At 43.5% G+C, this 25,651-nt stretch overlaps 1 protein-coding gene across 3 annotated transcripts in view; it reads right to left on the bottom strand.

The window, feature by feature from the left end:
* Window positions 1-2,799: 2,799 nt before the first annotated feature.
* Window positions 2,800-25,651, bottom strand: part of pax7a (paired box 7a) — a 47,665-nt gene continuing 24,813 nt past the window's right edge. For all 3 annotated transcript variants that reach the window (XM_010731345.3, XM_010731346.3, XM_019260762.2), the window contains 5 exons: window positions 23,847-24,046; window positions 16,566-16,731; window positions 16,013-16,206; window positions 4,601-4,850; window positions 2,800-3,477 (listed from right to left, as the gene is read on the bottom strand). In XM_010731345.3, the coding sequence (XP_010729647.3) occupies window positions 3,362-3,477; window positions 4,601-4,850; window positions 16,013-16,206; window positions 16,566-16,731; window positions 23,847-24,046 (926 nt within the window). In that variant the 3' untranslated portion in view covers window positions 2,800-3,361. The remainder of the gene's footprint in view (window positions 3,478-4,600; window positions 4,851-16,012; window positions 16,207-16,565; window positions 16,732-23,846; window positions 24,047-25,651) is intronic.

Below are 25,651 nucleotides of genomic sequence, written 5' to 3'. Positions count from 1 at the left end.
TCTGTGTCTCTGAGTCTGGTACGTCTGCGCTCTCATCACTCCCTAATCACATCACCAGCACTGGAACAGTCACTGGTGGCCCGCTGGCTCCAGTAATATACTGGATCACACATGGAGGACACACACATGTATGCATGGACAGTCAATGTGCTTATACTTATCTATGCAGATATACAGCATGTGCGCTCATGAACTTCACACTAGGGCTGCGAACAACAGTTACTTTCATTATTTATTAATCTTCTGACCTTTTCTTTGATTAATTATTACATATATGCTCAATTAAATCTTAGAATATACAAACTAATACTCAAAGCTGAAGGTGTTGTGTTGATATTGTGTTTTCTGTCTGACTAACAGCTCAAAAATCAAAGATATTCAGTTCATAATGATATACAACTATGGAAAAAAGCAAATTTAAGAGGCAGAAACCAGAGTTTTTGACATTCTTGTTTAAATAATGACTTAAACGATTAGAAAAATTGTAGTTATTAATTAATAGATAAATCACACTGCTTCACACGCATATATAAATAGTTAAAACTAACTGTAATCAACTTTTAATATGCTTTAAAACACATGCAAATGATCAAAAAAGAGACAAATGGCAGAATCAGTTTTGGATCTTTAATTGATAACAGTTACGCCAGTGTTACAGTAAACACACCAACAGGCTGAAGGTAGTAAATACCAGTACAAGTTTCCCACTACTCTAATACTTCATACAGCAGAATAAATTATACCATGATAATATACACACATGCGGAACAGAAAAAGGAGTAAAGCAAAGCACAGATGTCAGAAAGCAACTAAACAGGTTAAGGGTCAAACAGACGGGAGAGGGGGGGAGTAAGAGTTGTATGCTTTAAATATCCAAATGTTTATTGACGCAAGTGTTAGAAATGGGTTTCATACACTAAAGACGATTCTAAAATTCTTCCTTTTTAAAATATACACATGAGTGAGGCAACTAAGCGGAGCAGTTGGAACTGCTACGGTTTCAGTGCGGAGTCAGCGTTACTTTGACTTTTTCTCCTGAAGTCTTATTGGTCCACAAATCAAATGTGACTCACTTTCCCAGAGCAGAGAGGCTGTTTTCACCAGCTTCATCAACATCAACATCATCATCGTGCTGAACCTTTTGGCGGACTCCCACACTAAGTCTCTGAAGGTTCAGGTGTGTTCAGGTCCATGGTCCAGTCAAGTCTGGTCTGCACTAATAATCAGTCTGTAAGATCAGGTGGTCAGAAACATCCTCGAAACGCTGCGACGCACAACATTTCATCCAGCCGCCTTACAAATATACAGCAGTCCTGTTGTCCAGGGAGTTTATCTGTGTCATTAAGCTTTCATTTTCCATTGAGCTCAGTTTGATCCTCTTTTATACAATTTTAAATTGCAATATTTTTAATGGAATTTATATTTTATTAATTTATACAAATTCATTCTTACCTGGGCCCAAAAAAAAAAAAAAGAACAGAAATGAAAACTTTTGGTCAAAAACCAATTAAAACCAATTAAATACAATTAAAAACAAAACCAACAGAAAAACAAGCCAGTTAAGGAAACTCAAATCGAACATTTACTTCCACAGATCTCTTGCTTACCTACCACTCAACATAGTTTTGTTTTAGTATAAAACATACTCTTTATAAACAAACAATACACAATCAGCTCCAGCTACAAGTTTTCAGCTTTCTGAAGGCGACTGAGGACCCGAATCCTGTCTATAAAGTGAACACTTCTGTGTACATCGTCAATGAATTAAAAAAACAAAACAAAACAAAAAACCACACATCTCAAGAGAACAGCTGGCCCTGTCAAAAGTCAACTATGAGTTCTACACAAATGTCTCATATCCACTATTCTTTAAATTTTTTCTTCTTTTTTTTTTTTTTTTTTTACATTTCAGAGAGTACGTCAAAGCAGAGGATTAGAAGGGGGAGCTCCGGTCCAAACCAGAGAGGGGGGCCAATCAGTGGTGTTACCTGTGCCCTTTCACAACTGACTGGATTATATGATTTTCCAGAGTGCATGTGAATGGCACAGCTTGTGTACTTTTTAATCTCATAACAGAAAGCGTTGGAATGCTAATAGTATATTCGTAGATGGAGTGTGTGGAATGTTTTGAGGAATGTTTATTTAGTCCGAGAGTGGAAACCAACCGTAGGTGCATTTACAAAATATGCTAATTACTTTTTTAAAAACAGAAAATACTGACGGGCGATAGGGAAGGGTCACTGTGAATTAGCTTTAACCTTACTTATGTGTGATTTAATCTGCTAAAGTTACACAGGGTTCCCTGGTAGATGGGATTTAGGAGGAGCAGAGGAGGGGGAATTGATTTAACCCTCCTTGGCAAGGTCCATATTTCTAAACAAAATACATTAATTTCCCCAATCCTGTTTTTGCAAACAATGCCCCCCTCCCCATGGACTGCGGCTAAGGATGGGATGGAGGTTAGAAGGGGAAAGCTATTGGCCGCCAAAACGCTGCTTTAATTCCCTGCAGAATCTCTCCAGCCAGACTTCCCACAGAGTGGCCAAGTTCTTTAGGAATGTCAAGACGAATATGAAAGTGGGAAGGTCAAATCGCTCATGAACATTAGAGCTCAGGGAACAGGCAGAGGAACAGCAGCTTGGAAAACAATCATCCTCTCTTGTGTGACTGTGCCGACACGCAAAACATGCACACGCAACAGACACTCACTCCCAATGGTCTCAGTCATCCACACTGTGTTTTACACACCAACATCTAACAGAGAAAAGAGATACGAATGGAATCAAAGAACAACATAAATCACATTAACCATAATTATATAACAGCAACAATAATCTTAACAATATCAAAAAGGAACAAGAATAAGAGTCGTTCAAATGATATTGGCTTTGTTAACTACTATGAACAGCAAGGTCAAAGTACATGTTGTTGATGGGTCTAAATGTGTGCTGGACTGCAGCCATGACAAAAAGGAACCCGGGCCAAGGCGGCCGACTATCCTCGGGTGTTCTGGGGTGCTGTCTGGTCTTCTTAACAAAACAAAACAGAGTTTGGGGCTGGGGTAGGACTACAAGGAGCAGGCGCAGACGCCCAAATATTAAGTAGAGAGGATGCAGAGCCGCCTGGTGGTTGACAGTGGCGTGAAAACTTTAGTTCCATTCCCCGAAGAGCCTCGTCACACCCGCAAGCGTCCTTTTCTCTGGTACACAGTGAGGCTGTGTGCTAATGTCATGGTCAGGCTGCAGAGCGAGCAGCAGAGAGGCGAGCTGGAGTTGGAGTCCAGACTTGATGGAGCATGGAGGAGGGTGGCAGAGGGCAGGAGGAGGGTGGTGCAGGGCGTGTCTCCGAGGGGGGGGGGGCTTTAGTAGGCCTGTCCAGTCTCCACCTGCAGCAGTCCCAGCACGGCCGAGTGGTCTCCAAGTTTCATCCTCCTCTGGGTGGACAAGCTCACATTCTTAGCCAGGTAGTCTACGGCAGCTGCATAAAAACAAAAAAGACAGGAAAAAACAAACAAACAAACACACGTCAGACAGGTGGTAGATTCCTGAGACACATGTCCTATTTACTCTCATTTCATTTCTCTGATTAAGGCTGAAATAAGTTGTGGCAGAAGCGAGTGAGTCAAATGAAAAACAATTCACAGAGAGAGAGTGAAAGATAAAGAAAACCCCTCCCCTGTCCCTTGTCTGAGGTTGGCACGCCGCTGGCACAGAGCATGTGCATCCTGGTAAAGTCTCCATGCTGTCACTCAGACGGGTCCCCGTGTGTGTTCTGTGTGCCAGTCTTCATTACACTTGGCATCTCTGATTTCATGCCCTCCACACTCCACATGGCCGATCATTTTCATCCTCAGACAGCAGCTCTCTCCTCTCTCCTCCATTCATTACCCATCTACTGTGCTCAATCACCATCTTAATTAACCTCACATCAGCTCACATCCGCACTGCCATCAGTTCCTTGCTGCCGACAAAACACTGGTGCGCGCACACAAAACGTGACGGATTGGCATGCGCTCACGTGCATTTACACACACCACAACACACACAAAAAAAAAAAAAAGGAGAAGAAGAAGTTGCACAGTAGAGCAGATCACTACTAGAAGCTGCGTATAAATACAAACAAATGTTGGCGAGCTGGCGCTGGATAGCTTGTTGGGGAAGTGTGCTTCATTTTACCTCTTATGAATGGCTGTGACAGCATCAGTCAATTATGCTAATCTAATAAAGCAAACTCTTTCCTGCCCCCAGGGTGTGTGTATGTGTGTGTGTGTGTGTGTGTGTGTGATGGAGAACAGAGAGAGAGAGAGAGGTGGGCAAGAGGACACTGTGGCCCCTGAGGGTGTGCCGTTCTTTGAAGTGGCCCTCTCCTCTTTCCTATCCAAGTGGAGTGGGGTGTGACTAAGGCAGCTCTCTATGAGAAGGATGGTGGTGGTGGTGGTGGTGGTGGTGGTGTGTGTTGGGGGGGGTCTTTATCAAGAGCACGTGTCTGCCTCCACCAGTCAGGGTACAAAGGTCAGAAGGAGGAAAGGAATGACCTAATCTTGTTTGGACACAAGCAGATCAACTCAGTCATACAGTTTATACGAATGTTAATTACTCACTCTGGCCGTACTGGCTGTACTGGTAGCCTGCAGTGACGGGGTCCACGCTGTAGCTGGTGGCGCTGTAAGTGGGGGGGCAGTATGACTGGGAAGAAGCCAGGCTGTCCACACTCTTGATGGTGTCAGAGCGCTGGCTGCAGCTGGCTGAGATGGGGTTGGAGCTCTCCAGGCTGCCGTGCAGGGGGGAAATGGAAAAGTCGTGCTGGGGCTGGGAGGGTACAGCGCTGGGGTTGCTCAGGATACTCATCACCTGGGGGGGAAAGGGGGAACGGAGGATGTTAGAAATTTGAAAAATTGAGGATCAAAGCATTGACAGAGTTGAGGGGAAAGTACTTTTTTTTCTGCGAATATAGTGCCATCCTAGCACTTCACGGTAAAGATGCCAATAGAAATACACCATTTCAACTTTGAAATAGGGAAAGGGAAAAACTTCCCCATCGTTTTTTTTTTTTTTTAAAGAGCAAGGGGGAAGGATACAAGGAGGGTGATGAGGTTAAAAAAAGAGAAAGGGAACAAGAGAGACCATTTCCATTAGCTGGCGCTGCCAGTAAGTGTTCTGCTGTGGGACAGAAGGGTCCCAGGGTGATAATAGACCCACCATCCGTGCCAGACAGCCCCTGTCCCGGAGCCTGAGGCCTGAGCCCGAGCCTACAGCACAACAAGCACCAAGGGAGTCCCTAATCCCTCGCCCCTAGCCTACCCATCTCATGAATAGTAATGGAGTTGGAACTGGTAAATGATCCCCTCAGATCCCCACACAAAGTAGGCTCCACGAACCTTACTGAGGGGCCCGGTGATACTGCAGGTTGCGACTAGCCTGAATATCACAGTGTGTTATATTATTCATAGTGTATAAAAGCTTCCAATTCAGTATTCCAGATTAATGTAATAGTATGTGACATTCGTCAGAAGAAGGTCTCAAAATATGTTAAAATGTAAGAGATTACTTCTACTGCTACTCCAGTTTGAAGCACAGTGACCCAGAACACTGTGAAGAATTTTGTTTTCTTATGCTGCGAGTTTCTTTAAGTGAAAAAGGAGTGTGTGTGCGTGTGTGTGTGTGTGTGTGTGTGTGTGTGTGGGAGGGGGTGGTAAAAAGTGAATTGTCCCACACATGCTTCCCTCCTATAGCAGGGAAGCCTTCCCTTCAACATCAGGTTCATGTTGAGTTTTGCTATGCTGCACTGCCCTTTGGCCCCTTGGCTGCTAAACCAATTAGCCCATCATGGAGGTGGTTACACAGGGGTGATACACACACAGACATATGTTTGCATGCACATGAGTGGACACATGCGTGCTAGCACACACGCACACTCTCTGCAAACATAGGAGGCAATGCAAGGGCAAGCCAAACAGTCCACAAATGATGCGCTAAGCCAGGAATATCCCGCAGAGGGAAAATTAACCATATTCTGCAAATTAATCATATCTTTAGAAAAGGCCTCCCAGGAAATATAAAGCACTCCAAGCACATCAGAAACATAAAGCCTGGTTAGTCATTTCCACATGTTAATTCTATCAGTATGGAAACCCCCACCCTGTCCACATCTGCGGACAAAGCATGTGACATGTATCCATAAGACGGAGATTCATGGCCCTTTTCATGCTGGACACATGTGATGCTCCCTCCCATATGGAGCCGAGCTGCAGACTCTGAGGAGGGATGAGAGGAGTATTATGTCCTGATGGTTTGTGATGGCTGAAAGTGAAGGGGGGAGAGAGCTTGTTAAGTGTCCTGAGAGAGACTGCTGGAGGGCATGAGTCCATTTTAGTCATTGGTTAATTGAGGTTTGATTACATCGCTTCTTTATGAGATAGAATAGCCAACAATTGGCCTGAATATTTTTCATGCTCATGAAAGTTCTTCAAAAGAAGATGATGTCTTATCACCGACATTGTAACAGTTTTGCTATTTTTGCAAATTAAGATGGATCAGCAAGTGTTGTCATCTGTGAGGATGTCGCTATCCTTTAGTTTCCTTCTCAAAAAAGGATTCTGTGTTAATGATTTGAGTTTCGCTAGAAGGGAGAAGGTACGCTCTTCTGGAGTAGTCATTAATCCGTGTGTGTAGATTTCATGTTAACACAAATCTATGCTGTTACAAGTGCCAGATCAGACTGCGTTGGCGTCACTTCATCCTCTCAACTAAGTCGCCTTCTTCCACCCACATATACAGTATTTAATGTTATAGATGGGTCAGTTTTAATTGCATGGCTTTGTCACTTTGATGCCCCCATAAAGTTCTCCCTCTTCACATTCAGGGGTTAAATGAAACTTAGCCACATAAGCTCATAAAAAACATTTGCAGCTGGGTACCTTCACATATTTCTGTTTCTGCTACACGCTGCACACAATTCTGGCACAAAGTCTCCTCAAACTTAGCCAATGGATTTATTCTCACAGAGGAATAAAACACTTTGTGTTAGATTTTTATATATGTATATAAGGCATGCACATAGCTTATTGTTAATGCTTAAACTTTGACTGGATAGACTCTGGTGCACCGGGATGTTACTCAAGTTTTAAATGATTCATCTCAGTGTACACACAGATGCATCAAACTAGACTTAAATATCTTAAACCGCATTATTTTTCCTAAAATTCTCTTTCCACTCTTGCAGAGAAGATTTCCTCCATGCTTCTCTCCATCCCTCCCTCCCTGCCAGCCTCTCCTCTCCTCCTCTCCCCCCACCACCTCCCTCTCTTTCCTTGCATACAGCGTCCTCGGCAGCCCAGAGTTCGTTTGTTGTCTGACGTTGTGTGAGTGCTGGTTTGGGAGATAATGTGAGCCAGGACCTAGTTTAAAGGACAATGCTCCAGGGCGTTCCCTGCCTCTCTCACCCCCCTTCCCTCACTCTCTCCTTCTCCTTTTTCCGCTCCCTCTCTACAGATAGATTACTTTATAAATAATAATAAAAAAGTAATTAATTCTCTCAACTTCTGAGCCCTCCAGCCTGTGGCGAAGTGAATGGGGAAGTGTAAATTGATACAATGTGCATCCTTTCAGATAAATAAATAGCGCACTTGAGACACAAAAAGAGGCCCTTTCATACCTCCCTAATTTCTTCAACAGTCAAATTACATTTTTTTTTTGTCTGCACGAATGTTTGACGAGATGTTCTTTGTTGGATTTCTTTCCAGAATGAAACAATGTGACAGAAACTGAGCTGAGAGAAACGCTGAGAGTGTTACAAGAAAAAATAAAAACAAAAAGAAGGGGAAAAACTCCACAATACCACTATTTTTTCATTCAAACTTTAACAACATATTTCTAATATTTTTCGCGACACTGAAATGTGCAGCATTTATATCTTTTTTTTACAGCTTTAACTTAATGTGCCTCAGATCTGTCAAATGTGTCAAGCACCTGATGATAATCAGTGAACTCTTGCATTGGACTAAAACAACAAAATTCATAAATGTAAAGAGAGAAAATGGAGCAGTGAAAATATGATAGCCTATATGGAGGGTGAGGGGGCAGAGGAGAGAAGAGAAAGTGATACAGAGTGAGTGAGAGGAAAGTGGAGGCTTTGGGAAGTACAAAGACTCCTGTAGGACTGCGCTGGCCTGAGGGCTAGCCTGCCTGGAGAGCTGATAGGAGCCCCTTCTGTTCCATTCCCGGCGCCAGCGCCAACACACCCCACTCCACAAATACTCTTAATCTGCGCAAGACTGGATTAGTTCCTCTGTCACCGATAGCTCCCTGTTCTGCCCAAATCAAAATGCCCCCAAGATGTACCTTTAAGTTAGGCAGAGGTCACTGGGGCAGACAGGGAAAAATGAGCACTCCAAATGTCTGTAAGTTATCTGAGTGCTGCAGAATAGCATCTTGCACCTTAGCAGATCTGCCTGGCTGATACTCGCTTCAGCGGAGAATGATTAAAGATCCACAGTGATGACACTGAATTTCAGATCAATATTTGAAGGCCAGTCCTGAGGGTGTGATTACAGGAAGAGAACAGTGTTTAAGTCTGTCACCCAGGAGTCACACAGATCCAGTGTCTGGAAAGTGTCTGACTTTGAGAACAGTCAACATATTGAATGAAGACACTTACATATATATATATATATATGTTATGTTCTATGCAGAAAGAAATTGAGATATTTCTGTGATAACTTTGATAGATTAATTCTAATCCTAATTTAATCAAACAAAACCTGAAACTTAATACACATGAAGCAAGTAAATAACTATAAATATATATATATCAGTGATCAACCCCCACCCACCCCAACCAAGTCAGTCGACTCCTGCTCCCGCAATGTTCTACCCTTCCCCCACCCCTCACATGAGAGGGCCGGCCCAGCGGGCAGTAAGGCCCCTCATCTGAGCAGACAAAATGACTATTTAAAAATAACAGTGATTGCATAAATTGAATTAAAGCGTTTTGGTCACGGTGGAGGTGGCGCGAGGGGTGGCGTGGGGCCGCAGCAGACAGCCGGGATGGTGGCAGGCAGCAGATGACGGGCTCTGGCCTGCATGCCACTGCGTTAATTGGCCGCGGCACATTAATAAAAACTGAAAAGTGTCTTCCACCAGCGCCATAGGATGAAGAGACAGAGGCAGAATGAGAGGTAGAATGGGAGGAAGGGTGGCGGGGGGGGGGGTTGATGCTGGAGGGAGAGAAATGGGCCTTTGAAGAACGTGGTGCATATGGGGGATTGGGGTGGGGTGCTAATTGTGTTCAATTAATTGGCTGATTGGCACTGACAGATTCTGGGCATTGACAAGGCAGGCACAGATGAGGACGATTAGTGGGCACTGGAACAAGCTGTCACTCCTCACAACATGTTAGCCACCCTGCGCCTGTGTGTGTCTTCTCCCTGCGCTCCATGAAGCTGTTCATGCATACAAAGGAAGCTAAAACAAGTGGAAATAGAATAGGAATCATATTTATTTTAGGGTTCTCTCTCGCTCTCCCTCTCTTTGCAAATTTTCATTAAACTAAATCCCCTCAAGCCCACTTTAGCTCATGCTGGCATTAATGTTCGAAAGAGCACAGCTGCTCAAACTGGAGGAAGGCCCCCACCCCTCCCTCCTAAACATCCCACAGTATAAGCTATAAACTTGGCCCCGCACTAACCAGAGGTTAATATGTCGTCTATTGGACTGCAATTGGAGAACGTGTGGGGAGCAATCCTCTATTCTCTGCTAGTGATATGCTTGAGTAACTATGGGATGGATTCAGCCACTGGGAACAAGAGAGGCCCCTTCAAAGCACACACACACACACACACACACACACACACACACACACACACACACACACACACACACACAAACACACACACAGACTTCAACTCTCCGCACCTTGCACCGACGCCTCTTCTAAATTAAACGGCAGATTTTCTGATTCCAGGAGAGTGGTTTCAGCAAGGCAGGGCCTGTGTGTGTGTGAGGGAGCAGATCCAGAAGGAAAGCGAGGCGGATCGAGGGAGTTAAGGAGAAAAAAAGGGGGGGAGGGAGACGAAGAAGAAGGAAAGGAGAAAGAAGAAGAGGAGGAGGAGGCAGAGGTGGAGGAGGACGAGAAGGGGAGGGTGGGGGTTGTTTGCTAAAACCAGCAGGGGCCAGGTCTAGTGAAAAATGTCAGGTCAAATTGTTCTTGACAGTGTTAATATCTGCACCTCATAGCCATAATTACATGTAAATAAATAGTGAAATAGCTCTCAGCTGGAGACTGAGAGGGGAGAGCTGCTGCAGGAGACAACCAGCTGAGGACCCGAACCACCTCCCATATTCTCATCTTATTGTCAGGAGGAAGAACGGAGAAGAGAGAAAGAGACACGCGCACTGAAGCATGCCGGCAATAGATACTCATATTTCCAACCTTTCCCTTATGTATATAGATATATACACAAAGGCTAAGAAAACTGTGAGTGTTAGATCAACTTTGCGAAAGGGGTCACGAGACTCCACGGCGAAACAAGGACCAAGAAACCAATGAGGGACATGGAGAAAGAGAGGAGTGAGGAAGAAGGGACAGAATGAAAGAACGTGGGTGAGAGAAAAAAGTCAGAGAGAGTATTAATCACATCTATGCACCTGTCAGAGTGGCATCTGGAACTAAAAGGAACCACATGCAGCTAGACAACATCCCGAGACCTCCGGCTAGCAGGACAGGTTCACAGCAAACCAGCCCTCCTACTTGCCCTGGCCATCCTATAACCCCCTGCACCCTGACCCTTGATCCCGAAGAGATCTGCCCTTTAGACACTTCACCTGCATCCTCCAATTATTATTATTACTATTACTATTATAGTTATTATTATTATTATTAGGTGCAGGTCACCTTCAAATGATGTGTGTATGAGGCTGAAAATCTCCGCAGATGAGCATGTCACGCGGTGCATGTCTGTGTGTAATAGGTATTTTAGATAGGATCGATGTCTGCGCCCATACTCTAATAAAGACAGTACCACTTTCCACCTTATAGGCATTTCAGCTGCGTGGGACACACAGCATGTGAATCAGTCTCAGTCATTTTCCTCCTTAAATCCCCATCTTCTAGGATTTAGTGAAATTCATATTGGCTGCCTCTGCAAGATAAATGTAAATCACATTCCCTTATATTTACTATTTATCAGGATGCAGCAGCTCACTTTCAGCAGGAAATATCTCTCACCCGCACACAAACACCCTTGCATTTAAATAGCATTTTTATTGTCCGCCATAGCCTTTCATCTGGGCGTAGGGAGAAGAGCTGCCTCTCCAGGGGAGAGAGTTGGAGCAAGAGAGGAAGGTGGGGAGAGAGAGAGAGAGAGAGAGAGGGAGAGAGCAAAGCACTATTGGCAAGGCATCATGGGATGACAAAAAGCCAAATGGAGGGGAAGGAAGGTTGGTAGGTGAAAAATAGATTATGAATGCATAAAGCTCCGACCAAAAATATTTTGGAATGAAAAAGAAAATGGCTTCACTCGGGTGCTCGGGAGACCTAAAAGATGGAGTGAGCAACAAATGGCTCAGGTACAGAGACGGCTGGTAAGCTGCAGTACTGTCTCAGCTGCTAATAAATGAGGCCTACCTATAAAGCTGCAGCTATGATCCCGATGTGAGTGGCATTCTTTTTTTTTTTTTTTTTTGTAAAGTGTCAGAAAGCTTTAGACGATTAGTTATATCATACTTCATAAAAGCTGCAGTCCATGCAGATGAATCTCTGCAAGCTGCAAAGAAACAAACCAGGATGTTCTTACAGACGAAGGAAAACGCAACGCGAAGGCGGACGCGACGTGTGCAGAGGTACATTTCTGGTGTCACAGACGCTGAATCTTTCCTCAGAGTTCAAAAGTGTTGCAAAACAGCAGCAAACACTAATAATCTGTGCAGAAACAGTATAGCCAGTGGATATGATTTACAGTCCCTGGATTTTCTTGGCAGCTGCCAACAGTAGGTCTCTTTTTTCTGAAAGCCTCTTACATCTTTTTTTATACTTGCCAAATTGAAACAGTATTTGTTTTAATGGGAGTTCTAATTAACCAGTATGTATTCCCCCTCTTGCTCTGCGAGTGGCTGAGCTATGAATGCAGGCTATGTGCTCATCCCCTTTGATTTGTTGTCAGTGGAGCCTGCCAGCTGACACAGTGCCCGGTGAGAGGCTTAATGCCCAAGTTTTAATAATGTGGGGGACTACATGCATCTCCCCCTCTCATTGGTATTCAGGTGCAGAATGTCTTGTTAGAAGTCAGGGAGGGAGGAGGAATGAAGCCAGAGCTCCAGATTGTTCCGTACATTTTCCCCTCTCCATTTTTTTTTTTTTTTTGGCAACGGCAGAGCTTGCTTCTTAAAAATAATTCATCCCGTTTTTAAAAGAAGCGTCTGCGCTAGCTAATGGAAGAGGAGCAGCACAGTTTGGAGTCTCCCCTGGCTTATCTCTCTCAGACAGTTGTGGGGAGTCGCTGGTGAGCATGGTGTCAGCGTGCGTGGTACGGTGCAGCGCCGCGCGGGCAGGCAGGCCTGGGGACACAGATCAAAGGGAGGCAGGGGTGAGAGCCGCTCTGCCTCTGATCCCGTGTACGTGTATGTGTGTGTATATATATATATATATGTGTGTGTGTGTGGAGGCCCGGCCCACTCACACAGCCCAAAGGCCCTCCTCAGATACACACACACACACATACACATCCTTGTCATTCCAAAACACACAACACTTTCATAAAGCTGCAAAACAGAAAAAAAAAAAGTTCCTCACAAAACTTTGCAAACTTCCTTCATCAAAACAGCAATAAAAATCTCTGTCCGCCAAACCTATAGAGTTCACAGACTTCCCGTTCGCCCTCCTATCATGCAGAATAACCTCCTGAGCTGCACTGCGAAGCATCCAACACTGCATTTCCCAATGCTTTTTCCTCTCTTTTATCACTTGGTGTCAATATTTCTAGAAATTTCTCAGAGGAGTGAAACCCAAGCTCTGCCACAGAGCTCCTCTCTCGCTTGACTTCAGCTCTCCAGTCAGTGCAGTTGTTTTCTTTCCTCTCCCAGCAGGTGTCCCTGTCATGCAATAATGAGGAATTCAGCCCAAATGTCTCCCCACAAATGCAATGGTCATGAACACCGCTTCAAAGAATCATTTGAAAAGTATCTAAAAGGCACCTTGGTGTTTCCTGTTGCCGTGATTTGTTGAAAATATACAATATTCTTGAGAGATGACTGTAAAAGCATGACCTCTTCAGTTAAAGGAAAGCTGTCTGTCCAAAGCAAATTGCTTATTTGTTTTTCGAGTATGCAAAATTCAGACTTGAAGCATCATGACGGCCATTTAAAAGGTCAAGGCAAAGGCCTGTTTCAAGTGAAATATTAAAAATGAAAAAGCAGACAGAAGCTTAAATCTTCAGGTAAAGATAGAAAAATATTGGAATGCCTGTCCTCTGTGCCCTTGCCTTTCCTTCTTTCCAACACCTGCTGTGCAGCTAAATGAAACAAGACCAACAACAAAACACACTTCTGGTTTCATACCTTTTGCCCAGCCATGCACAGCTTCACTCTCACCACCCCTAATATACTGCCTCCCTCGACCAGCCAAACACGTTGTATATCCCACAATGACAGCAACCAGTTTGAGTGTGCATGGCTTTTCCACCGCCTGTAATGGGAAAATGTGTGCTGTCGGGATAGGTTATGGGATTGGGATGGACGCGAGCTCCTGTCGGGACTGCTGAACGCTGCAGGATTCCATTACAGACTTGGCACCTCGCCACCGCAGCCCATTTACTGGGAATCAGAGAATTTTTGTCAATCTTTACAGCAACAGCTAGGCCATCAATGCCAGACACTTGAAGAAATAGCTTGCACATACCAATGCACAAGCATATCTCCTGCAAACAGATGCTGTCTGTAACTTACAATATCAAATTCTCATTTCCATCTCGATAGAGCGTCTCTTTGTGTTGCTTTTTTTTTTTTCCATTTCAGGAAAACAGGAGACTAAAAACATCATGAAAAGTAAACTGTGAAGCGTTGAATGCGGGTTGATAATTTTCCAAAAACTGAAACTGATTTGCCGTTTGAGGGAAATTTGTTTAAATGCAAAGAGAAAACAAGGTCTGACTTCGGCACTTCGATTAACTTTAAGCGTTTATTCTGTGAGTTTTCCGTGTGAATACCTGCATGTTAGTGCAGAGAGGGAAGAGAGGAAGGAGAGGGATGAGGTCTGCCCAGCCCAGCAGGCCGTTGCACCACAGAGTGAACTCTGATTCTGCTGTCAGTGGGAACATTCATCTCCATGCTGAGAGACTGATAGGAATGCCACACAGCATTCTGCATGCATTCAATACATTTCAATTCTGTGCAGTGCAAAGATCACACCACATGCTTATGGCCCCTTGAATAAAAAATAATTAAAACACGAAATTTAAGTTCTAAACAAATGAAATTCATTTTAGGTGTTTTTTTTTATTTTATTTTTTATAGCAACTTTAATCAAACCCACATGATAGAGTAATTGAATAGTGAAAATCCATGCTGTACAGTTGCCCAAAGGCTCTTGTCCTAATCCGCACTATGACAGGAAATGTTTAATATCCCAACACATTCTTGAATGCCTGTGAAGAGAGAGAGGGAGAGAAAGCGACAGTGTGTACCCCATGCCAGTATTAGAGAGAGCCATTAATGAAAAAAAAAAAAAAAAAAAAAACGACTCCATGTTCCTGGTGTTTTTCTGCAGGTTTGCAGTGAGAGCATTAGCAGTTAAAGCCCCTGTGCCACGATTAACAATCAAACACGCTGTGAGCCTCCATGTTATCCTCCGTTGCTCCAGCAGGAGAGAAAATCTCTTTTTTGTCACAAAATCCTTAATTCTTTCTTCTCCAAAGAAAGAGGGTAATACCAAGAATGTTTCCAATCTGCTTTGAGAAATATTTGAAGAAAAAAAAAAAAAAACTCCCAATAAAACACGTGTGAACGACGGGGTAATTGTGGACAAATGCAGCATTGAAATTCATTTTCAACTCTTTACACACCATTTCAATCTTATTTTCTGCCTGTTAACCACATCTTGTTGGTGAGGGTGGGCAAGACTGGCCAGTATTGATGGGTAATTGTGTATAATTCACTCCGTACACACGATTTGCATCAATACAAATCATTTTTCATTCTGTGCTACTTAAAGCTCAACCCTTACCACAGAGTCGCATTTAAACGCTCATTAATGGAGGTGTCCAAAGAGGTTAACGTGAAATCCAGACAACCTACATATATAGTAAGATGACAAAGAGGAGAATGGGTAGAAAGGATCATTTTGGGCTTTCATAGATGTAAAATGCAATTAGGAAACCCCCTAAAGAGCTTGGGTAATGTTCTTCTTTAGTATAACGGGAGGGCACAAGAGCATTTGAAGTGTCCAGCAGGATAAACATACAAGAAAAGCTCACGCGTAGAGAGCACATCGCCTCTGTCACTCTGCCTGCAAATCATGCAGTTATAGAGATGAGGAAAATCACACATAGCACTGAAGTCTTCCAGCTGCAGACAATTACGTGAAGAAGATTATGGGTCTACATTTATAAGCTTTAGCTAATTATTTCATCTGCATGTGTTCTCACTAACGCTACGCGGGATTTAGATGTCCCAGGAAAGTCGAAAAACCGCTGTTTGGAGCAGCTTGAGTACTTGCGGTACTATCAAGATGAATTTTAATTTGTTGATGTTAATCCAATTGTTTTACAAATGTAGCAATTTCGAGTAGCTAAAATAAATCCAGGGCTTTGGAAGGCGAACATAAAAGCCCACACTGGCAGTTATTTTGCTGAACATGCTGTTTCTGAATTTTAATTTCAGTCAAATACAATTACATATTCTGAACAGTGAGAAGAGGAGGAGGAGGAGGGGAGGAGGTAGACTGAATAATGTGAACGCCACCTATACGTGGGGACATTATATACTTGCAGATAAATTGAGGTAAAAAACTCATTCGGACTGACCTGTGGGGAGAGCCCGTTGCCGACAGGGTTCATGTGGTTGCTGGATGCTGAGGGGCTCATGAAAGTATCGGAGTAGCTGGAGAAGCTGTGGCGATTGGATGAGAGACCATAAGCGGAGCTGGTGTCAGCACTCAGACCTCCCTGGTGCATGGAGGATGGAGGCAGGGGTTGGGGTCTGTGCAATGTGCTGCCCTCTGACAGCCAGAACAACACAAACAGAGCACAGGTAAGAGAAGACACGACTGTGCTGAAGCTAAACAAGAATCATAAGTCATGCGTCTTTGCAAATTCTTTACCACAGAAAAATGTCTGTTTATACATTCAAAGTAATCTTGTAATGTACAAGAACATAAGAGAAAGCATTCCTGTTCCACTGTGACAAAGATGTTATTGTAAACATAACTACTTGCTGCACAGTCGTTATGCTCTGCACATGCTTCATCTATAATTTATAATGTTATTAAAATGAATGTAAGGACTAAAAATAAGTATGACAAAATTAGTTTAAACTCATGCTGTATGTTTCCAATATAACATTTTGCGTCCGTCTTACCCTGCGATAGCGTGGTACTGGGGTAACCGGAATCTGGTAGCTGGTATGTGGGTAAAGTTGGCATCCCTGTGGGTGGGAAACCTCCAGGAAGCAGGTGGTTGAAGGCAGCTAGCTGATTGGCACCGGCCTGTTTACGCCACCGAGCTCGCCTGTTGCTAAACCACACCTGTAAAGATGGACACACGCAACTTGAAATCAAACTTTAAATACTTCATTTCCAGCTTTATGTTTGTCTGTGTTGTGAACTGTCAACAGAGTCTGCTGGTTCCTGCCACCTGTGGTTAATCTGCCAGTTAGTATGAGTGGTGGTGAGAGTCTGCTGTCCCCGTGGGAGCTGCCACAGAGGCTCAGTGGTCCATCCCTGTTGTTCTTAAGGGCCCGAAGCTGTGATCTGTGTAAACAGACTGCCCTAAGCCCCCTTCAGAGGGAAGAAGTCATTTAAAGGTCAGATGTAGGCCAACTAGCCTCCACACCACACACCTCAAGTATGTTTTGTGAAGCTATTAGATGCTTTGAGAGGGGCCATCGCATATCTGAAGAAACAGAGACATGTTAACCGGTATGCTATCACTGTGCTGGTTTAATGTGGTTGTTTTTAAAGCTTTAAAAGTCAGTTTGAAGAGAAAGAAAGTGTTTTAACTTTTGTGTCCAAACACAGAGGTTTAAGGCTGCAAATGGTAAAATGCTCACAAAATGAGCAGCACCAAATTCCCCCCGAATGAAAGGGGGGTAAAAAAATAGGAGTCTTTTGAACTGCAAAGATTTACACATTTTAAAAAGGCTTCTGCTTCAACAAAACATGAATATAATCAGGCCCTTTTGAAAAGAGCCAGCAACCTGTTCCATTTAACCAAGACAAGGCCCGGGCTTCACTGTGTGCTAAGGGTTGAAGGACATTGATCTATGCCTCGCACAGGCAATTCATCAGAGTTTAATACACTGTCAGCGCAGTTCATCTACTGTTGTGTTTCAAACGGCCCGGGCTATTGTGAGAGCACATGAAAGAGGGGGACAAAAGCCCCTCCATACGCCACGGAGAACAGTGGACACAAAGAGGGGGCGTCCCTTTTAAACAGGTCTTAAAGAGGGACACTTTCAAGGGGACTTACACAGCGACATACTCACTGCTTTTTGGGGGCTGCCTCTTTTTGTACACACAAACATACATATAAACTCGTATAGGCCTACAAGGGATCTCAGCCCAACAGAGATCTTAATTTGAATGTGTTTTTTTTTTCCCACACAGTCACTGCCTCTGCAAAGACCAGGTGATTTTTTTTCTTTGCTTATCCACAGTTTAGTGTCGAGCACTTACAAGAAAGAAAACAGGATGCAACAGGCGATGACTATGTCGGGCAAATCTCAATTATGCAACTGGAAAACCAACAGGAAATCTTTATCTCAAGCCCGATCGCCTCTAAAGAGCCCGTTTGAATCCCTCAATCAGCTATTCCAAAACAAATGTGGTGAGTGGCTCCAGTGAAATTTCTGCTATTGGGATGTAGTGGAGCGTGGTCCAAGGTCTGAACTAAGCTCCTACTGGGCCAGACAAACAGCTGCCTGGCCCAGGGGAGGGGGCACGGGGGGCACACCCCTTTCTTCCACACACTCCCCATCACCCCAACCCGCAGTGCCACTTCACCTCCGACCTCATCCACTCACCCCACCCCTCTTTTATGTTCACATTAACTTCCTTCCCCCGTTGTCATCCAAGCTTAGGAAGGAGGTGTTCCATCACGGCAGACACAAAACTCTTAAACGTCGAAGTCCGCTTTCCTTTTTTCACTTCCTTTTCCCGCAGACTCCCACTCCTAACTTTGCTAATGTTTCCTACACATACGTAGATTTATTTGCAGCTGCTTCACCTCAATGTAAGACATTTACTTTGCAAAAAAAATATATTTTTCTAATAAAATATGACCCCATGGTTCTTACCTCTGTAGAATTAATCTCAATTTATATATCCTAGCCGTTCACCAGATGGCTAATAAAACCCATTGTAAATACAGAGCTTGTTCCATGTGCACTTTCATGGAATATGTTTTGAAAATTGTGACTAAATAACATTTGTATACCACTAAATTGTTTTGCAATAGCGGGTTTTGGTCAAATCTTTGTCTTTTCTTAACCCTGTGAGTGGGTTAACATATCCATAAAGAAGTTTAATCATGCTTTAGTTGCCACACACAGATACTGTAGGAAAGACACATTCAAGAAAGATCAATTAACAACATTTCCTTATTAAGTCGAAGGATAATCCAGCCTGTGTTTTCTTTCGAAATGTATTTGCTGTGCAAATGAGTGATATATAAACATGATTTCTGTCTGATCACAACTCCTTCAGCTGCTAGAAAAACTTAACATAATTTATTGAAAATTTCCAATAAATCAGGCTTTGAACAGACTGGATGTTAATATATTAAACTACCAAACAGGCTGCAGCTCTTTTGAGGTAGTGTACACAAAGGGAGTGTGTCTACTTTAATATATGGAACGAGAGGGGAGCATGCACCACTGAGTGAGTGACTTTGTTCAACAATCATCAAGCTCTCAGCACAGACTGGGATAAACATGTTCACAAGTGGCGATACACATGGAGCATACACACACACACACACACTATCGCACACATGCATCCATTACGAGCACACTCTTATACGTACACACATTCACTCTCACACAGCCCGAAGCTGAGGATTTGAGGCTGTGCTCTGGAACCTGATCACAAAGTCACCTTGGACCACAGATTCTCCTCTGCTCTCCCCAATCCAGTTTAATTCTCTGCAGTACAGAGAGCCACAGCGCTCCTCCATGTATCCCCTATCTACCTACAAGTGTGCTGCCGAATTCATGTGGCTCACTACTGTTTCATTTTCACGGACTAAAAGGTTTCCCTGGATGTGGTGCACTTGGATACGTCTGCACTGCATCTCTGAATATGGTTACGGGGGAAAGTTTGAAGGAGGCACGGAGGATGGAAGAGCAGCAACCCAAGTCAAGCTTAGCACAGCTTGTGAAACAAAAGAGGAAGACTTGAGGAAGACATCGCCAGAGGATGGTGAAGGTTGTTGAAGAGCACAGCCAGAAAGGGATCTAACAAACCTGCAATAGGCCCCAATTCAAGTTTGGTGGCTTTAATTTTTCAACAGAATCGATTCCTAATCGCTGATCAGTGTCAATGCACACTCCAAACATCGTAAACGTGTGACACTGCACTGCAGTAAAAACCTCTCTCAAATAGGATCACTCATATTTCAGAATTCCCCCCGTTCAGACAATCCTCCATGAATTATTTTGTCAGAGACAAGCGCTGAATATGTGATGCCTTTCAGGAGCCAATTTGCAACATTCGGTAGATGAATACAGAGAGCCGAGATAATGACAAAACAAAATGTGCTGCTGACTTCATATCCACAAAGACACAGAGGGGTGATGCAACCAGCCTCAACATACAAATCCTCTTCTGTCTCATACCACGCAATGTCCCCCTCCCTCACACCTCCTCCTCCTCTCTCCTCCTTCCCCCCTTCTTTCCCCTCTCTCTCTCTCTCTCTCTCTCTCTCTCTCTGATTCCCTCCCTGCTTGCCTTCCAGACTGGCACTATGCTAATTAAAGTAGCTAGGAGTGTGAATTTGAGAGGAGAGTGGGATTAGCTTGATAAGTATCAGGAGTACAGAAGCACTGTACCAAAGTCATTTAAATTCTAATAATAAGAAACTGTTAGAACATTCACACTGATGCATTACAACAATTTCTCCCCTACAATCTACACAAATCCTATTTATTCCTTTATGAGACATAAACCCATACTGGCGGGAATACAGTTGCCTGTTGGGTTTGGTTGTCACCACTCAGCTTCATTGTGATTTCCTCTCTTGCCGCTGGTACTCGACTGATATTATAACAATCAGGAAACTGCGTATTACCTCCTGATACCTCCCTATGGGATTGTATTTTCACTCACAGTGTTGAAAAACTTGTTTAAAGGCGTCAGCATGTGCTTGAATTCGCCTGCATTGCTCTGTCACATAAAGCTTTAAAGGCCAGCGCACGGTATCCGTATAGGTCTTTTGCCTGTGCTCATTCCATGCATCAACAGGGCAGCACAAGCCACAGATAAAGAGAGAAACTTTTTACCAAATCGATTTGCACGCTTCGTAAAAAGCAATGCTTATACCTTATTAGATTCCACTAAGTATAATAGCTACATGCAGAATGTTTATTGGTAATGAAAGAGGATCTATGTGACAGATTCAGTAAAGTGAGCCAGAGGCGGCATGCTGAGATGATGAGCCTCAGCCGAGACTCAAGAGTCACTCTCTTAAAAACTTCAGTCTAAATAGAGGAGAATGTAATTTGCTTCATCTGTGAGTGCTGATTTACAGCGGCCTGCAGCCTATTGCCTGCGTCCCTCAGTTCTTCAACCCCCACCTGGTCCACCGCTGAGAGGGAACGGACACAAATGATGCTCTCTTCTCTAATAGCTCATGGAATGGCTTTGCTGCCTGCTCCTGTTAAAACTGAGGGGTTATCAGATGGAAAGTGGCAGCACACACTGCATCAGCGAAGCATAGACTGAAGGTAGACTTGGCAGTATCCCCTCTCACTGAGACGGCCTGGAACTAATTGCTGAGAGATACGGATCATATCCCACAATTTGTCAGTTGGGGTGATAAAACCATTGCGGGGCCATTGGTGGTGATGGAGCTCTGGTAGCTCTGCTGAAAGGGGCAGCATGGCTGATAAAGATGGATGGTCAAGGGGTCTTAAAATGGCAGGCGAGGGCAGACACAAGGGAGTTAGCTCTGTTTATGAGTTTAGGTTGTGAGTCAGCGCTAAGCCAAACACTCATCACTTCCACAAGAATCTAGCAGTTTAATTTACAACACGGCTTTGGGCTGAGTGCGGCCACGTTTGAACCTCACGAGTATTTTACCTCCGCATTCAGCCTGCTCTCCACATTATCACCATGTTTAATGACAAACGGATAACAGTGAACCATGACGGCGGACACAAATTCAAGTTAAAATATGAGTCTGTGGGAGCACCAACACCCCTGCCTATAGTTTCTTTCTCAGCCACAAAAAAACGGTTAGCCTGTGAACGACATCTGGAAGATGCGTCATTGCAGCTGTGCTGGAGAAGCTTTGCTCTCAGGCCAAAGGGTCTCCTCTCTACTGCCCTGTGATGTGCCTTTTGAGCACCTAACCCAGCTGGTGAACATTTACAAACAACACCCACATGCACACACCATCAAATTCACATTTCAGCCAAATTCTTCCAGATTTAGTTTATCTTCAATTATCTAATTCTTCAGATTAACAGATTAAACGTTGATGTTTGTGTGGTATTTCCCATCCCGTCATTCCGAATCTATTTAGGAACTTGATCAACAATGGTTCCTTTCAGATGCATTTGAGGAAACAAACTGTAGCAAAAGTTATAGTTATCATATTATATTATTAGCCTTCATAAGACGTTCACCAAACTGCAACACGACTTTAGACATCATTTATTTTGGCTACCAGAGCATCTTCCCTCACAACCGTCTTAGAAAATTAAGTTTGAGTTGACCTTTCGAGACTTTCAAAGCTTTTGAGAATTAGATTACGAGGAAAACAGCATTAACAAATTATAGCCATGACTCAAATTCCTCCTTTTCACATGACATCATTTAAGTCTATTATCTAACAGCAAAGATGCAGCAGTCACTCCGTTTTCTTTCTTCTCTCGCTTTCATGTTTAGATATTTTTGTCAGGCTCCATAAATATACAGGTGCTAGAAAAGAATGGATTTTGTTCTCAAGCCGGTGATGTTACTGCCCTGCAGGATGACTTTGACTTTGTACATACTTTACTATAAGCTTTAAAAATGAAGCAAAACATGTGGTTTGAACAATTACGTGGCTGTATTACCATATTAAGATTGCTGAAAATTGAATTTACTATATAGATATTTATTTTCCAACTGTGTCAGAGTAGATTTTCAATAAAAATTATTGATGCTTTCAGTTACTGCAACTCCTTTACACCTTTACCTTTTATACACTAAAGAAAAAAATCCTAATATGTTGCTTTATAACAGCCATGAGATAAATTTCTCCTCCCTTGAGTGAGGCATTAAACACTCAGACATATAGGACATCTTTGCATGTTGGGGGGTTTCAAGATGGACAAAGACGTGTGGAATTATTTACCCCAACTGCATGTATTTAGTGTGATGAACAGTTAGCATGCGGTGAGGAGTTTGGGGGCTTCAGAGGGAGTGTGAACGACTGTGGTAAAAGGAGAGGGGTGCCCCAGACCTCTTTTTTTTCCCTTTTTTTTTTTTTACCAGTGGCTGATTGATTAATGTTGTTGTCGGGGCATAGGGTCCCTAGAGAGGATGAGGAACCCTGTGTGATATGTGGAGGGTTTTACAAGCAGCGGCAAGCTTGAAAGTGATGGGATGAGATCCTGGCCAAAGGCCGAAATGAGAAATCCATCAGGAATGCATTCCCTTTCTCTCTTCTCCTCTTTTTTTTCTCCCTCTCTCCGTCTTTGGAAGAACAGCTGCTGCTATAACTCTACTGTACATATCTTCCTTCAATCTTACATACAACCTCTGGGCACCCAGGCTGTCAGACAGGTTCTTGGGTCTGAGGTGTGAAGATGGGGAGCGTCTCCGTCAAACATCTTGAACATGACGGCTAATGGTGAGCTGCAAAAACATGCATAGCGCAACACGGTAAAAGGGTGCAACTTCAGCCTGACAGATGAGTAAATCATTGCCGTGGGTAAAAGACGAGCAATATTATTATGTTTTAGACGGAGCGCCTTCGAGCGTGAGTTCAGTCAAGTGTGATGCTTTTTGCTGGGGAATTACGGCATTTGCTGCACAGGCAGCACAGATCCCTGTGAGGCCTGCACAAGGTGGGACACGGTGTGAGCCTCTTTTTGTGAACGATACTCAGCCCTGAGCTGCTACAGCACAGTGATGTCGGCAGTTAGTACAGTCCAAGGAAAGTCCAATTACATGTGTTTAAAAGAACCAGTTCACCCAAAATATTTGTCCAGGTTTTGAGATTGTGAGCCTTCACATCAGAAATTATATTTGAAAAGAAAGGAAATAGTCCCTTTGTTTTTTTGGTAGTCCAGATTAACAGGGACATATTTCTACAAAGGAATATTAGCTGTATATTTTAAGTGGAAATTTCGCCTTTTGTATAGTTTGGAAGCAGAAATCTGAGATGTTTTGAAATGAATCCACTCAAACTATGTGTTAATAATGGGAAGTCTAACCTGTACTCTCGCTTCTGTAAGTTTTGTCCTCTGAGCCAGCTCCTCTCTGGTGTAGATGTCTGGGTAATGTGTCCTTTCAAAGGCCTTCTCCAGCTCCTCCAGCTGCTCAGCGGTGAAGGTGGTGCGACTGCGTCTCTGCTTCCTTTTCAGGGGCAAGTCGGGCTCCGAATCTATATCTGAACCATCGTCTGTGCGGTTACCTGAAGTGAAGAAAAAAAAAAAAAGACAGTCTGTGTGACCATGAAAAGTTAAGGAGTTTTTTTGTGTGAATTAACTGAAGGGTGTTTGTAGGAAACAGCATCAAATGTGAGCTGAAACTGATCGAGAAGGAGCTCAAACAGCGTTATCTGCATTTTGGAGCCTCTTTTGTTGCTCAAGAGAGCACGACTGGCAACACAGAGGATTCAAATGACAGCCTCTCCTCTCTCAATATACAACTGGGAGAATATTATCTTAATCTGTGGATATTTATTTAATATAGAAGAGGCCCTGATACACAATCCTGCCTCTGTGAGGGGCCCCAGAGGCTGTGAAGGCAGAGGGATGAAGGGGAGCGGGGGTGTTGGTGGGTAGAGGGGTTAATCTGCACAGGCCACCTTGCTGCTCCTCACCCTGCTTTTCTCTCTCATTGGCCCAGGGCACACTGCTCATACACAGCACAGCCAAAGTGTATAAAATAGAACACAATATCACAGCAAAACCATTCAGTCCCATGTGTTTCCATCTGCTGTCATTAAATGAATTAGAACATATTTTACATTACTTTTTAGGCATTCAACTAAGCTGAATTTTTGCTCGAGGAATATAGATACAGCACAAAGCTGTACAATCCGGGCCGACAGGGAAATTTTTGACAGCAAACACGCATTACCATTGCACATTACCATTATAACTGAATTTAGAAAATTGCATCATTTTCACCTCCTCTGCATGTCTATTCAAACTACATGGCCCTTTTCATTTCATGTCATAAAATTCATATTTTCATAATTTCCTCATTGAGACATTGACAAGGCGGTGTGATGTGCCAGTGTTGCTCCAGGCCTAGTTGGATTGCATCATGCTCAGTCCACAAAGTGTGGGAGAGGGAAAATAAAGGAAGATATTGAAGAAGAGGGTGTATGAAGAGATTTCTGCTTCTGACAGAGACCCCTTTGCTATTCAGCTCAAATGAAAACTATAATGCTCACCTGAATGTCTCGCCTGAGTGAGTTCCTGCCGTTTAATTTATTGTTTTACAGCCACAATCTCTGTTTATAGCTCACTCCAGTCAAATCTTTCAACATAAGTGGACAAAAGAATACTCAAACCTAGCCTCCAAATAACAACTGTGAGAACAAAAGAGCAACAGAGCTGGTGGAGTCTCTAGGCCAGCTCCAGAGTTTAATTAAACAAGGAATTATGGGATTATATGGAGACTATCATTACAGGCCACTCTATGAGTCTTCTACGAACATTTTTTGTCCCCCTGAGCTCATGCTCAATGATTCTCTGCGGATTACATGTGGCCGCAGGACATGAGGCCGCATTCATTAAATCAATTCTTCAGTCTTATCCTTTTTAATAAAGATTGATTCTTGAAGCACAGACTCACTCCGCTGCAGAACACCCTTGAACATACAAAGTTGAATATGTACATACACCACATATCCCTTTGTTGGTTTTCATGAGGATGCGTATATCCATTTGCTATGTAACGTGCCATGACGACACTTGAGACCAGCCCAGCAGTCTGCAGATCACTTTCCAAAGTCACCTCTGTGTCCTACAGGGAGACGTGGGGGCCAGAGTAGACACAGACTCAA

This window comes from Larimichthys crocea, chromosome VI (genome assembly GCF_000972845.2).
Source record: "Larimichthys crocea isolate SSNF chromosome VI, L_crocea_2.0, whole genome shotgun sequence".
Taxonomy (NCBI): Eukaryota; Metazoa; Chordata; class Actinopteri; family Sciaenidae; genus Larimichthys; species Larimichthys crocea.
The sequence above is the reverse complement of the archived record's forward strand: the minus strand, read 5'-3'. Positions and strand labels throughout refer to the sequence as shown.